This window comes from Pongo abelii, chromosome 2, assembly GCF_028885655.2.
Source record: "Pongo abelii isolate AG06213 chromosome 2, NHGRI_mPonAbe1-v2.0_pri, whole genome shotgun sequence".
Taxonomy (NCBI): domain Eukaryota; kingdom Metazoa; phylum Chordata; class Mammalia; order Primates; family Hominidae; genus Pongo; species Pongo abelii.
The window spans coordinates 78,645,993-78,661,144 of NC_085928.1; the positions used below are offsets into that span (position 1 = coordinate 78,645,993).

The 15,152-nt window shown below is 35.5% G+C and overlaps 1 protein-coding gene across 18 annotated transcripts in view; it reads right to left on the bottom strand.

Moving 5' to 3' along the window:
* CHL1 (cell adhesion molecule L1 like) overlaps window positions 1-15,152 on the bottom strand; it is a 213,847-nt gene that overhangs the window by 63,200 nt on the left and 135,495 nt on the right. For 16 of the 18 annotated variants that reach the window (XM_054546846.2, XM_063721970.1, XM_054546850.2 and 13 more), the window contains 4 exons: window positions 7,100-7,222; window positions 5,942-6,112; window positions 4,977-5,024; window positions 3,299-3,419 (listed from right to left, as the gene is read on the bottom strand). In XM_054546846.2, the coding sequence (XP_054402821.1) occupies window positions 3,299-3,419; window positions 4,977-5,024; window positions 5,942-6,112; window positions 7,100-7,222 (463 nt within the window). The remainder of the gene's footprint in view (window positions 1-3,298; window positions 3,420-4,976; window positions 5,025-5,941; window positions 6,113-7,099; window positions 7,223-15,152) is intronic. The other 2 variants (XM_054546853.2, XM_063721965.1) reach the window with 1 other exon arrangement.

The window sequence follows — 15,152 nt, forward strand, 5'->3', positions numbered from 1 at the left end:
TGTGGTTAAAATAATTCAGTTATTTATGCAAAAAAAAAATTGGAGGTAAAGATGAAGGCTCTTTAATCTATATATATCTACTCTTTTCTTTCTTCCTTCAAGGCTCAAATACTAATGTGCTGTGCAGCCTGGAATAATAATCTTATATTTTACCAGCCTACGAGCACATGGCACACTTGTGTAGGAAACAGTAATGACGCCTGGGCAGACAGCTGTGAGAGTATATTAGCTGTTGGCTTTCTGAGTACACCACCTAAGAGGATGCATAGCCCAAGTCTCCTAACTGCTGGCTTTTCACTCCATCTGTCAAAATGACAATTTGCCAAGTTATAGGCTGCTCTGGAACTCAGTTCCCCTTAAACAGGATTTTTTCATGAGTCCATCCTTTAATAGAGCAAGTAACTCACTTTCAGCAAGATCTCCCAGACTCCCTAGTCTTTGGGTCTTTGAAAACTAGTCTAATTTTCTAATACCATTTACTTGAAAGAATAAAGTAAAATAATTATCTAAAGTATTATGTGAAAATGAGATATAATTTAATCTCAGGATAGGTCTATACCATGGCAAAAATTTCCATCTCTATTCTTGCCAATTTTTTATACCTCCTGCCTTTTTTTTAAAATTTAAAGAACATTTACTAACAGCATTTAAGCAATGTGTTTTGAGGGAAAATATATTGCTTAATACCTTTTTGCACACAAAATACACTACCTCATAATCTCCATTTTTTTTCAGGCCCTTGTCTGGCCAACTTTTATTTGTATATTTCTCTATTTATAAAGTAGTATCTTGTGAAAGAATTATACGTACTTTAAACCCATGAATTTACAAAACAGAAAAAAAAAAAAAACTATTTGAGCAGTGCACATGAGTCCACCTATGGCCATTTTATAAGTTTTCCCTCAAAACACATTTGTTCAGTTACTGTTGGTAAATGTCCCTTAAATTTAAAACAAAAGGAAATGAAAAACATTTGCAAGAATATAGCTAGAAATTCTTGCCAAGATGTAGACCTATCTTGAGATAAATTATATCTCATTTTCACCTGACACTTATAGATAATCATTTTACTTTATTCTTTCAAGTAAAATGTACTAGACAATTAGACTAGTTTTCAAAGACCCAAATATAGTGCTTGACACAAAATAATAGTACAATACCTTAATTATAATTATTTTTGTTACTATAGGAGGTTAATGGCTTGAACTTATTAGAAAAAGTTTTTTAAAGGACCCAAAAAACTTTTTAAAAATGTATCATCTTCTGAGAGAGGACCCAGATCAGACAGGATTACCCAACACAAAATCAGTATGAGTAAGAAGAAACTACTTCAGGCGAAAAATCTTAGGACAGCGCATCAAGAATTTTCATGTCCTTACAACAACATATATTTTCATCCACTCTATTTTTATATATTCCTTTATGACTCTCCATTTTCTAAAAAGCACATGAGAGCATTTCATCATTTTGAAGACATTCTGCACAGTTGCTAGTCAATCCAAGAGGTCAATGAAGGCATTTGTGGGAAATAAGAAAAAAGAATTACGGAAAGGATCATCCTGCCCAACTCAATATAATGATGAACTCTGCAAGAATTTAATTTTTACCACTATAAACACATACAAATACAACCAGTAGAGCAGGTTGTTGCCATCATGATTCAAACTCAACATGAGACTTTCCTCTTCTAAAATAATACACAGACTAAACATTCCAAACAGAGTCTGTGTCATAGTACTTCTAACTAATTTATGTAAATACACATTGGGAGTTGAAGACAGACAAGCAACTTTGATATTTTTGGTGGTTGGAAAGAGAAATTTACAAAGCTTAGGGGCTGTAAAACCAATAAAATCTGCTCCATTTCTAAACCAGTCGTTCAGAACGTACTCTAAATTATGAATGAACATGATGTTTTGAATTTCAAATCCTAGTCCACTAACTAGAGTCCTCAAAGCCCTTAGCTTACGAACAGATTATATTTCAAATGAGTAAACTCAGGTGCTAGGAAGCTGGAATGCTTTTCCCAAGGTATCCTCAATGGTACGGAAGGACCGTAAGTTTGGAAGGATAGTGGTAAAAATAGGAGACCCTGTATGATTAAATATTAAATAAGATGGTCCCTGTTTACATGTACTTAACAGTAGTTAATAAATGGAACAATTTTAAGAGGTGACCAAGTGAGGTCCTTTAGGGTTTTCTTGGAGGATTTAAAAAAGTGCATTGCGGGCTGGGCCCGGTGGCTCATGCCTATAATCCCAGCACTTTGGGAGGCCAACTCAGGTGGATCACAATGTCCAGAGATCGAGACCTTCCTGGCTAATATGTTGAAACCCTGTCTCTACTAAAAATACAAAAAATTGACCAGGCGTGGTGGCGCACACCTGTAGTTTCAGCTACTCAGGAGGCTGAGGCAGGAGAATCGCTTGAACCCAGGAGGCAGAGGTTGCAATGAGCTGAGATTGCACCACTGCACTCCAGCATGGGTGACAGAGTGAGACCCTGTCTCAATAAATAAATAAATAAATAAATAAATAAATAAATAAATGGATTGCTTTTTCAGGTGTAAAGAAAGTTCACTTAATTAGAATTTGATGTAAAACTCTCTTAAATTACATGGTCTGGACCTCCATGTGTGCAAAGGGCAGCAGGGTAAAAATAGATAAATAGGGTTCCTTGGAACCTGAAAAGGAGCAGATTTACTAAGTAACATAGCAAACAGGAGTGAGGCAAGATAGTATAGCATAGAGAGAAAACTCAGCACCAAAAGTGAGAGGCTGACTACCAACAACCTCATGCTTCTTAAACTTAACTAAGGAGAATGTTGTCATCATCCCCTCCATCCACAATATCATAAATTGACAGAGAGATCTAATTTTGTGAACCTGTTACTGCCTGAAGTCTGTAGAGTGAAGTACAAATTACTTCCTCCAGAGATATAACAACAGAATTTATTTTTATTATTTATTTTATTTTATTAATTTTAATTTAATTTTATTTTAGATGAGGTCTTGCTCTGTCATCCAGGTTTTAGTGCAATGGCATTATCATAGCTCACTGCAGCCTCAAACTCCTGGGCTCAAGCAATCTTCCTGCTTCAGCCTCTTAAGTACCTGGGATAACAGTCCTGAGCAGAACATCTGCAGTGCCGAGCAGAATATCTGCAGTGCCTGGCAGAATTTAATTTTTTTAAGGAAATAATTTTAAAATATCTTTGCAAGCACAGTCAATGTGCTTGATGTCTTATTCTTTACAGAACTGGATGGACAAAGTCATGAGTGAGAGTCAGGTTACTCACAAGCCTTCAGCAAAACACTCAAGCAGCAAGGTTTCCTCTTTGAGGATGGTAATTGAAGACTCACTGCCACTCTCAGTGGGAGGCAACAGCAGTTTGGGTTTTCTTTGCTTGATGGAATTTGCTACAAAATAGAAAAGAAAAGTCAGAATTTTTTCAAATTAATATACATAAAACTCTGTGACACCACATCTTTCTTAAAACAAAAAATCCGACACACATGAGTGTGTGTGTGTCTGTGTGTGTGTTCTATGCACATTTCCACATATTTCCATTTAAATAGACTCCTCTTCTCTCTTACCATGAAGCATGGGTTGTCTCTCATATGTTTTTACTGAGCATAGCACTGCCAAATTTTATAAATATTATTATTTATACCATATCTGCTAACTCAGAAGGTCAAACAGAAGTCCTTAATTGAAAATCTATGATTTTATATTCTATACTTCAATCATGTCATGTGCAATGACTTTATGTTTATGTTTTTATTTAATTTAAATTGCCTAAGAATTTAATAAGGTTTCTGCTAAAAACAGCTTCCTCATTCCTGCACTCAGAAATTCTCACTGAGGAAGGCTGTGTTAGACACTAGGCATCTATGAATTTATCAAGCTCTTTCGGCAACTCTACCTGTAGTCTCAGTTCCTTAAAGAAAAACACAGTTTTAGGAAATGATTAGCAAGCATCCTCACTACCTGCATATTGAAATGTCCCATTTCTTATTTTCTTAAGAATACTTTTCAAATACAATGGCAAATTAGGAGACTTCCATCTTCAAAGGGACTTAAGCCGTAGACAGTCTTCTATACTTCGTGTTTATTTTTTGAAAAATAATTCTTGAATATGTACAATGTGTAATGATTTTTCATTGAGTGCTTTGAAAATATAGCACTATATATGTTTGAGTTATTAATCCCAAAGGAAATGATGTTGGGGATGAGTCAGTCCACCTTAAAATTGACAATTCTTCAAAAGGAGCTTACATCCTCCTCCACTGAACTTGCGAGTATATAAGGTATCTAAGTTATCACTGGTCCACGTTTTATAGAGAATATTTGCTGCAATTATGTAAATGACTCTTTTCATTATAGAGAACTCGCCTGCTATACAACTCAGATTTACTCAGGCATTTTCCATAGAATACAAGTTCTGGTAGATGTTCTATGGGGGAAAGAATTGAATAAAAAGATCACATAGACACATGAGCTTGAAAAATGCTACAAACTTTTTTTCTTAGAAAGTAACAATGTACAGTTGCATGTCAAATATTTCAAGAAGACTTGCAGAAAAAAATCCACTTAACTTTCTTAAACTCGATGTTTTCTCTACGTCTTTTGACACTTAAACATTTCTTTTCTTTCTGCAAAAGTATCAACCTTATATACCATAAGAGACGTTTTGGAAGACCCAAAATAATTACTCCATTAAATATCTCTATCTGTCTATTCAATGCATTATATATAAGTATTTCATTATATTTATATAGTTATATATTTATAAAAATCACTCCCTTTGCATATATTTAAGAGGGCATGGGGGGCAATAGAACCTTCTAAGTTAAGATGTTTTTCATAATAACAGTATTGTAATAAACTTAAGAGGATATTAAAGAAAAAATTCAAAATCTGAGATGACAATGAGCTATAAACAAATGCCAACACTCCACACGGGTTCAACTTACCCTTGGAACCAATTTCTGTGGATGAACTTGAGTCATTAGCATGCTTTACTGAAATAAAAAAACGGAAGGAAAAAAACACAAACATAATGGTGGATGCGGATATCAATAAAGAATGAAAAGTCATATTTTTGTCTTAGAAAAATTACAAAATGATGTAGAACCATGCTTCACTAGAACATTGCCTTTGGGAATATAGTTTTACATAGAAAATAATTACAGTGAGTTTAATCTTGAATTACCACAGATGAATCCAGGTGGAGAAGATTCAAGTTATAGCTCCATTGAAGAGAACTGAGGCTACTAGAAGAATGTTATAGTGAAGCCCTGGCATGGTGTATCTACACATAAAAATGAAAAAATCATGGACCAAATTAAACAATGAAATGGTAATGCCAACTTTCAACTATACCACGGCCAATTATTCAGTCAGCAAACTGTTGGGGATTATTTCTTCCCTTTGAATCTTATGGTTCTTCCTCCCTCTAATTACTTTTCCCATTTGGGAACCCAGGCTGGCATCCGCAGAATCAAGTAGGGAAAGGAGCGATTCAAGTAAGTTTGCCAATTTGGTGATACAAATTTCCTTTTTTTTGCCTCTATTGTTTTCTCCCCCATTTTCAGTCTGCCAGTTTATCCAAGATCACAGTGAATCAATGCCCAAGATTTGCTTAGAAAACCCTGGAATTTCATTGTATATTTCATCCACTGAAAATGACAAGATCCTGCAGATGTCAGATGAAATACATTTGTCCTGTGAATTGAGATTTGATTTCCTGGCTGTGAGAGACAGAGCTACTGTGGATCTGCAGCTGCAGATGTCTATTTCATCTGGAAGAAGTCTCTAGAGTTGAACTGAACAATGGCGGAAAATATCAACCCAGCTTTAAATGACTTCAGCCAGAAGGAAATTACAGACACATTTGCATTCAGCATACATGATGAAACAATAAATTATTTGGACTTACAACTGTTAACTGTTAGTTTCATTGGCATTTTCTGTACAATAGTCCTTAATCTTGGAAATGCAGCAAAGCAACAGTAATCATTGCGACTGTCTTTTTCTTCCACGTTTGCGAAGTATAGATCTCCCTTTTGGCTCATGTATACTCTTTCATCTTGTTCGATGTGCTCTAATTCTGAAAAGAGATATCTTGCCATTGAAAAGGGCAATTGTCCCTTATTGTGCTTCATCTTCCCTTTTCATTTTCTTCTACATTATTATTTCATTTGATTTTTCCTGTTTGCTCTTTAATTCCTCTCAAGTCTGGTCTTACTACAGGAACAATGAGCAAAAAGGAAAACAAAACAAAACAAAAACAGCAGCAAAACCCTTGGGAGCATACTTTTTACCATTAACCAAAGAAGTCCGCTGGTAGACAAACAGTGGTAAACTCTGTTTACCATCTTGGTTTCCACCTCTGCTCTATGAATCTGAATTGGCTTAACTGAAACCCGATCAATGCAGACAATGACCTAATTATCACTCGTATTTTCTGGGAATCACGTTTATTTAAAACATGATTTAAAAAGAAAAAACAAAAACCTCTCCAAAAGTTTTATCTGTGATATTAATCTCCCTGTTCTGGTTGCAGCCTGGAAGTTTCTAGGGGAACTGACGTCTGGAACAATTGGCTGTACCTAAGAGTAGCTTCATTTGCTTTCTTCTGAGTGCTGTACAAATAGCATTTTTCTCTATGGTTCACAATGAGAAAACATGTAGAGAGCACTGCTAAGGCATATGCTAGAAACAGACTTTACAAAGCTAGAATTTCAGATCAGAGTCAGCAAACCTTTTAGAAAATTAAGCAAAAAAGTTAATACTAATTTCTTGGTAGGTGACTGCAATTAGCAGGTAGAACATTACTAAAATAGAAAGATGAAGCTAACAACACAAACCCATGCCATCCTCAGCTTTCGCATGATCTATATTCCAAAGGTAAGTGTACTGTTTGAAATATACGAAGTATTGTCTTCATAGACAAACCTTATCATATTAGTAGCATCTCCTCTTCAAATATGAAAAAAATTAAGAGATTTTTATTTTGTCTTTGGATTCATTGTTATTGATATGATGGATAGAATTAAAATGTCCCCCTTTTTTGATGGAACGGAGCATTACTTACCAATATTCATCCAATAAATGTGTAAAGGTGGGAGGCCTTTGGGAGGATTGCATGGGAGGACAATTGGATCTCCCTCCTCCACTTCAAGAGGGTCAATTTTTTCTTTTGGGAATTTTGGAACACCTGGTGTAAAAAATCATTTTAATGTGTTATTTTAAAATTAACTTTGACTATAACAACAAATATCTTAATACGTTCTTTTTTTTTTTCAAAATTGAGCAATTTAAATAAATTCTATGCTACAGATCCTGGTTCTTACATCTCCCCTGCAGAGATAAATACTATTAAGAAACTGGTGTGCATCTTTACACAACTTTAAAAATATTTCTGCATTTTGAAACCCCAGACAATAATGTTTTTGTTATGCGACAACAATAAGGCAATAACATACTTGTGCATATTTCTCTGAGCATATATATAAACCCAGAGTCACAGGATTTTCTTGCTTTAGCTTTGATAGATGTGAAATCTTTTTCTCCAAACACTGATTTCACTTTGGGCAGTTACATATTCTTTATCTCTCGCTTTATTGGGAAGGCCTTGAATGTGATTGGCAAGTATTCCATTCAGTGCATTAACCACACTAAATAAAAACTTCTAAGCCCATATGGAGAAAATGGTAAGAATGCAATGAAAAGTCAAATTTGACCACTTTAAGTTGCAAAAAGAGCCATCCACATTGAAATTACTCCCAGTAAATAAAAATTTAAATGAAATGAAATTGATGTAGGAAATGAGACTTGTCAATATTTCAACCTATTGTTTCCTCCCCACACTGGAGTCAATTTATTAAAAGAGCAATGCAGTTATAATCAGAATATAAGTCAGAATTGTGCAGAATTTGAAATCTAACACCAAAGTTTAATATTTTTATGGAAGTATTGATATTTATAAGGATATTCAAAATATATTCTTCCTGAGCATTACAATGATGTCTTTCAACTTTTGTTGGGGGAATTTGCATTATAGAATTACACAGTCTCTTGTGGAGGAGAAGGATCTTAGGAAGGCATTTATAACAGTCCCGACTTGACGGACTTCATTAGAAGTTATTTATTTGTATGTTTCATTCTTAAATTATGATTTACAGCCGATTTTCACTGTTCTTGGAAATCTAAAGGTTTACTCATTTACCGTAAAATTTCTTCTTGAGAAGCTTTGTGCACTTCCTATGTATTTGTCCTATAGCCCCTCAACCCCCATCCATGCCTTTAGAGGTTGAGGGAACTTGCTGACATTTCTCTTATTGATGCACCAGCTGGTTACAGTGAATTGCTTTTTGTCTAAATTCAAGGACCTTTCAAGGCTTAACATTGCAGGGGGCGGTGTGGTTATTACACTGCCTTTGCAATTTTGGAAAGCAGACTTTGGTTCTCTTTATACATTCAGCCATGTGACAGTCCTTTAGTGGATTTCCTCTTGCTCAACTCGTTCTATGAGATTCCTTTTAGAAAGTCTCTGGAAACATTTTTGAAATAGCAACCATCTTTGAATCACATTTTTGCTATAGGTAGCATGAAATTGCCCTCAAAAGTCAGGAAAGTATGTTTAGTATATTCGCTACATTAAGAGCTTGTAGATAAAATATCATGCCAGCTATTTGGTAAAGCCTCGGCTTTGATTGACAGCAAATGTTATGGAAAACATTTTGCAGAAAGCACACCTTATAGACATAAGGCATAGTAATATACAAAATGTTTATATACCCAAATCTCCAAATTCAAACCACTTATTTAGTTTTATTTGCTGTAACTTAAGCCCAGTAAACACTGGCATTGAAGTCAGTGGTGCTGTTGGGTAGTTGGTGAATCTATCTATACTCAGACAGAAGAGGCAGCAGAGGAAATAAAATATGGATTAGAAAATGGAAAGGGCATGTAATCCACTTCGATAACAAGCAAACTATACAGTGCCTAATATGAATACACAGTTCACTGGATAATATCTATTGTAAAGTAGTTAATTAATAAGATGTATAAATCCCTAATTGGAGAGCTGCTCCCTGAGAGCGTTCAAAAAAGTCTAGCAATTCGAGCAGATAGTACTGCCAGTGAAGCATTATCATCCTTGCATTAATTAAATCTAGATTATACAATTCTAATTCTGAAAATGTAAATTTGTAATTCAACTGGCTTCTAAGGCACCAACAATAAAAAGAAAAGAAAATTTATAACTCTACCAAAACTGCTATCGCATGCCATTAATCTTCAGAACAGCTTTTAACTAAATACAAAATGAATATTGGAAAACAGGGATGCATACTTATACATCAATAAATTTAAGGTTTTAGAAGATATATAAATGGCATTAATTTTTCAGGATTTTTTTATGTCTTATCCTTTGACTTTGAAACTATTTAGTGAGTTTGATGGCACGATAAAAAGTGAAAATTTTAACATTTACGGATAAATGTGAAATTTAATTACTATAACACAACAGCAGACATGAAGTCTACCTCAATTCAAATAAAGAAATGACTCCATTTAAAAATAAATACAACCAGTGGCATTTACTGTGTTTATCTGGTGATAAACATTAGCATTGTTGAGTTTGGACAACAGTAATACTTTTAAAAGTAAATTAAAAAAATAATTTTTTCTGTAAATGAGGTAATTACACTCCTTTATCTTGCCAATATATTTCACATGGGTACTTCATCAACACCAAAACCAAAAATCACTTAACTTTGTTTCAACAAGACTGGACTTGATCCTGAATGGCCTCTCTGCAAAGGGATCAGAATCAACTTGCACATAACAATCTACCTAAGCAGAACTTCAAGAATGTTTGCACTTTGGGAGGCTGAGGTGGGAGGATCACAAGGTCAGGAGATCGAGACCATCCTGGCTAACATGGTGAAACCCCGTCTCTACTAAAAATACAAAAAAAGGTGCTGGAGAGGATGTGGAGAAATAGGAACACTTTCAAACTGTTGGTGGGACTGTAAACTGGTTCGACCATTGTGGAAGACAGTGCGATTCCTCAGGGATCTAGAACTAGAAATACCATTTGACCCAGCCATCCCATTACGGGGTATATACCCAAAGGATTATAAATTATGCTGCTATAAAGACACATGCACACATATGTTTATTGTGGCATTATTCACAATAGCAAAGACCTGGAACCAACCCAAATGTCCAACAATGATAGACTGGATTAAGAAAATGTGGCACATATACACCATGGAATACTATGCAGCCATAAAAAATGATGAGTTCATGTCCTTTGTAGGGACATGGTTGAAGCTGAAAACTATCATTATCAACAAACTATCGCAAGGACAAAAAACCAAACATTGCATGTTCTCACTCATAAGTGGGAATTGAACAATGAGAACACTTGGACATAGGAAGGGGGACATCACACACTGGGGCCTGTTGTGGGGTGGGGGGATGGGGGAGGGATAGCATTAGGAGATATACCTAATGTAAATGACGAGTTAATGGGTGCAGCATACCAACATGGCACATGTATACATATGTAACTAACCTGCACATTGTGCACATGTACCCTAGAACTTAAAAGTATAATTAAAAAATAAAAAATAAATAAAAAGTAGCCGGGTGTGGTGGCTGGTGCCTGTAGTCCCAGCTACTTGGGAGGCTGAGGCAGGAGAATGGTGTGAACCCAGGAGGCTGAGCTTGCAGTGAGCCGAGATCGCGCCACTGCACTCCAGCCTGGGTGACAGAGCAAGACTGCGTCTCAAAAAAAAAAGAATGTTTGGAAATCCCATTATAACCAAGTCTAGATGAGATCAATTTCCTTTCTATTTAATGCCACTGTTAATCTATTTGCATCAGCAAAGGAAGCATATCACAGCATCTATCTTTTCACTCTTCTCCATTAGGCTTTCACATTTATTATTCAGTGTCATAGACAGATTTCTAGCAATAACTAACACGAAGGGTATAAGTGACATTCAAATATATTCACATCTAGGTTTTTGAAAACTTCCCCAGTTAAAATCTATCATGGAAAAACTTCCCTACAGACAAGTTAGCTGCACATGAGTCTTATTACCACAACTATCAAGGCACAACCAACCTGCAAATACAAAATTTGCAGGAGCTCTATGACTTCAGGTGCTGTCAATGAGTTTTGAAAACTCATCATGCCAATTATTTCAACATAATATACAGAAAAATAGCATCTTCATTCCTGAAATAAAGAAGACTTCTGAAAAGAGAATTTTTATCTATAGGATATCCTACAGCATAAACTAGGTTCTAGCCCAGGCACTAGAAAACTAACTGGTTACAAAGATTCAGACCAATATCTTTAAATTTCTGTATCTCATTTTGTTTTCCTTTGGCATCTTAGAATCCTTGGAATTCATCTCTCTAGGCTCCTCAAACACCTCACCAGGGTAGAAGCTTCTTAACGGTAGAGATATAATAAAACCTAAGCTGTGTAATCCCATCATGTCAACATGCTTAATAGTGAAGAGTAGCAGTGAAATGGTATCAGGGAAATTTAACTAAATACAATTCATGCTAACTAACCACGTTGATGAAAAAAACAAAAAACAAAAAACACTGGCATCTTAACCGCTACCATGTTAGGCAACACTACAGATTATCTTTCTCGGGCACTCAAGGAACAAAATAGAAGGTTTTCTTATATTTTCCTGTTTCTAGATGATACTTTAATCTAGTATCAAGGTATTTTCAACAAAGAACTACAATTCCTTTTTGCTCATCTATAGCATGTGTTAGCTGAATCTCAAAGTATAGACAACACCATGTAGCATCAGATTATCCATAAACACTGAAGTCAGCTGCTTGGGCCTGAGTCCTGGCTTCATCTGTTCCTATGTGATCTTCGAATCTGCTACTTAATATGTTTCAGTGTCCTCATTCATAAATGGGAAATGTAATAACACCTAACTCATTTGATTTATGCTGAAATTTAAATATTTCACATGAATCGATTAAAATAGGACCAAGCCCTTAAAAATTATTCAATACATGTTGGCTACTCCTCAAATATTTTCACTTTGCATGGTACAGCCAAATGCATAGAGACAAGGTGGGCAAAGGGGCAGGGAATTTTCTTCTGCTGCTGCTTCTGATTTTCTCCATAGCCTGCATCTTAACCTCTTCTGTGATTTTGTGCGATTATTTGAATTAACATTTTCAGAGGAGATGGAAGGACAGAGGGAAGAAAATCCTGTTCATTTCATGTAGAACATATGATTTGTTTATTGAATTATTTCCCCTTTTTCCATCATTGGATGAATCTTCCTATACCAAAAAGCTTTATCTATTTCGACTTGGCATTCTGTTTACAGGACTGGCCTGGTGAGCTTTCGAGTGCCGTACATTTCACTTAAATATGCTTGGCAAATTGCTCACAGTCTGCCATCATTGCCACAACTGCATGCTACTGAGTGCGCACACTTTATCACCCCTAACTCCAGTTTCCTTTGGTAAAGAGATTTAATTGATTCCCATTTCCTGCAGAGTACCCCATTAATCCACTTAGGACTACAGAGAAATAACACTGGCTTTCAGTCCATGAGCTCATAATGAATTCATGCTAAGGAAGGACACCCAATTCAGCCCATTTCATTCCAGGCATTCACATACTTTGGTGAATCGGAGTAAAATCCTCGAACTTAATTAAAGCTTTAGAATTCAAAGTTGCACCCTTAATTGAACAAATTGATCCGTTTTTGTTGATTTGCACTTATTAATAGGAGAATTTAGCATAGGCTACAACATCCAGGTTTCCTACACTCCCCCTCCAAAATCAGGGTGATAAAAAGCCAGGATTTATCTTAAGGAAATTGTCCTGAGGAATATGAGGAAGTTATGTTAACACAAATGTAGAAACCTAGTGCATGAATATTTCTAATTGGTTTTCATTAAATTATTATATAGAAGATTTCATCCTTGTCAGCCATTTCTTAGACTATTTTAATAGCATGTGCAAATTGCAGTGTTACTTTTATTCATTCTTTTATTCTTCAGCCTATCAACCAATAAATCAATCAAATAAAGTTAGTATGAATTCTTGTGACATCTACAAGGCAATGCAGAACAGGAAGGATATGATAGTATGATATTTTTTCTCATTCTTAAGGATCCTAATTAATAACATATGACAATCGATAGACTGACCCAAACAGTACACAACCAAATGCTTTAATAACCCCAGAGAATTTGCAGCATCACTATTTATAATAGCCAAAAGTGGAAATAATTCAAATGTTCATCAACTGGTGGATGGATTAACAGTAAACGATATCCACATAGTGAAATACTCTTCAGCAATATAGGGGAACAAACTACTGATATATGCTACTACATGGATGAACCTCCAAAACATGCTAAGTGAAAGAAGACATATGAAAAAGACCATATACATGATTCCATTCATATGAAATGTCCAGAAAAGTACATTTAAAGAGGCAGAAAGTTGATTGGTGGTTGCCTAAGGCCTGGAGATGGGAACAGAGAGTGACTGCAAATGGGCACAAGAAATCTTTTTGTGGTGATGGAAATATTTTAATACTAGATTATAATGATATTTCACTAAGAAAATTACTAAAAAAGTCATTGGCCGGGCACAGTGGCATGTGCCAATAATCCCAGCTATTCAGGAGGCTGAAGCAGGAGGATCACCTGAGCCCAGGAATTTGAGACCAGTGTGGGCAACATAGCAAGACCCCATCTCTAAGATAAATAAATAAATAAATAATGTATAAAAAGTATTACTTATACACTTAAAACAAGTAAAATTCATGATATGTAAATTATACTTCAAAAAGTTGTTTATAGCTGGGCATGGTGGTACATGCCTGTAGTCCCAGCTACTGGGGAGGCTTAGGTGGGAGGATCACTAGAGCCCAGGAGGATGAGGCTGCAGTGAGCCATGTTTGTACCACTGCACTCTAGCCTGGGCAACAGAGCAAGATCCTGTCTCAAAACAAAAACAAACAAACAAAAAAGTTGTTTAAAATCCCAGAAAAAGGAAAAAAATAATCTAGGCTGGAATAGACCAGGAATGCTAACTGAAGAAATCTAATCTGTGCACTGAAGGGTGAGTAGTATTCAACAGTCAAATTAGGATTATTTATATTATCATTTTAACCTTACTGATAGTTGGATAATGAAGGCAAGAGAGTAGCTCCCTTCCTTTCCAGACCCAATCACCATATGCATGCACAGGATGTATATTTCTGGAGGACAGTCTTTGTTTTCATTCACTGTTAAATCCCAAATTACTAGAAAGTGGCTGGTGTATTACGGGAGTTTCAGGAAGATTGTTGACTAATTCACTGACAAAATCCCTATGCCACGTCTTGGATAATACATTTAGTTAAATAGTTTTTCATGTATATAAAAATGGTACATTGTTTGTTTGGTTCATGTTGTTGTTGTTTCTTTCACTCTTTCCCTAGGAAACTTAACTGCAATGTTGTTGAAAATAGAAAACTGGACATGGTATACAAAGGTTTCTGTTTGTTAACAGGAGATTGAGAAGTAGAAACTCTAACATTTGAATCACAAAGTTTCTATCAATCTTTGAGAAGAACCAATTCTCTACAGTTTAAGAGAAGAATCGATTAAAGATTGTAGGAAGCTTTAAATTGTCTCTGATTTATAAACTCCTAAGGATTGGGTTGGGTTACTATTCAATATATAGATGGTTGCAGAAAGCTGTCAGATGATGAAGTAATTTCAGGAAAGGCTGGAAATGATGCATAAGAAACCTAATTTATTTTGCTCTTTTCTGCAGCAGCAGCAAAAAAAAAAAAAAAAAAAAAAAAGAGAGCAATTATCCAACAACGTAGCTCAGATCCAACTCCCAGCTCTTAATACAATACTCTCATATCATATTCTGGTCAGAATTATCCTTATATTGTTCATGTCTTCACTTGGTCTGCCTAGATAATGACAGAAAAAAAATTGAAATCCTTTAATTGCAGAATCTTAAACCAAATTCTGCCATTCCTTTCTTTGCAATAGATCTAGCTGCTGCTTTTTCCTTTGTGTCTCCATAGCAACCACTAGAATTTAGGTTAGGAATCACCCTCATGACTTGC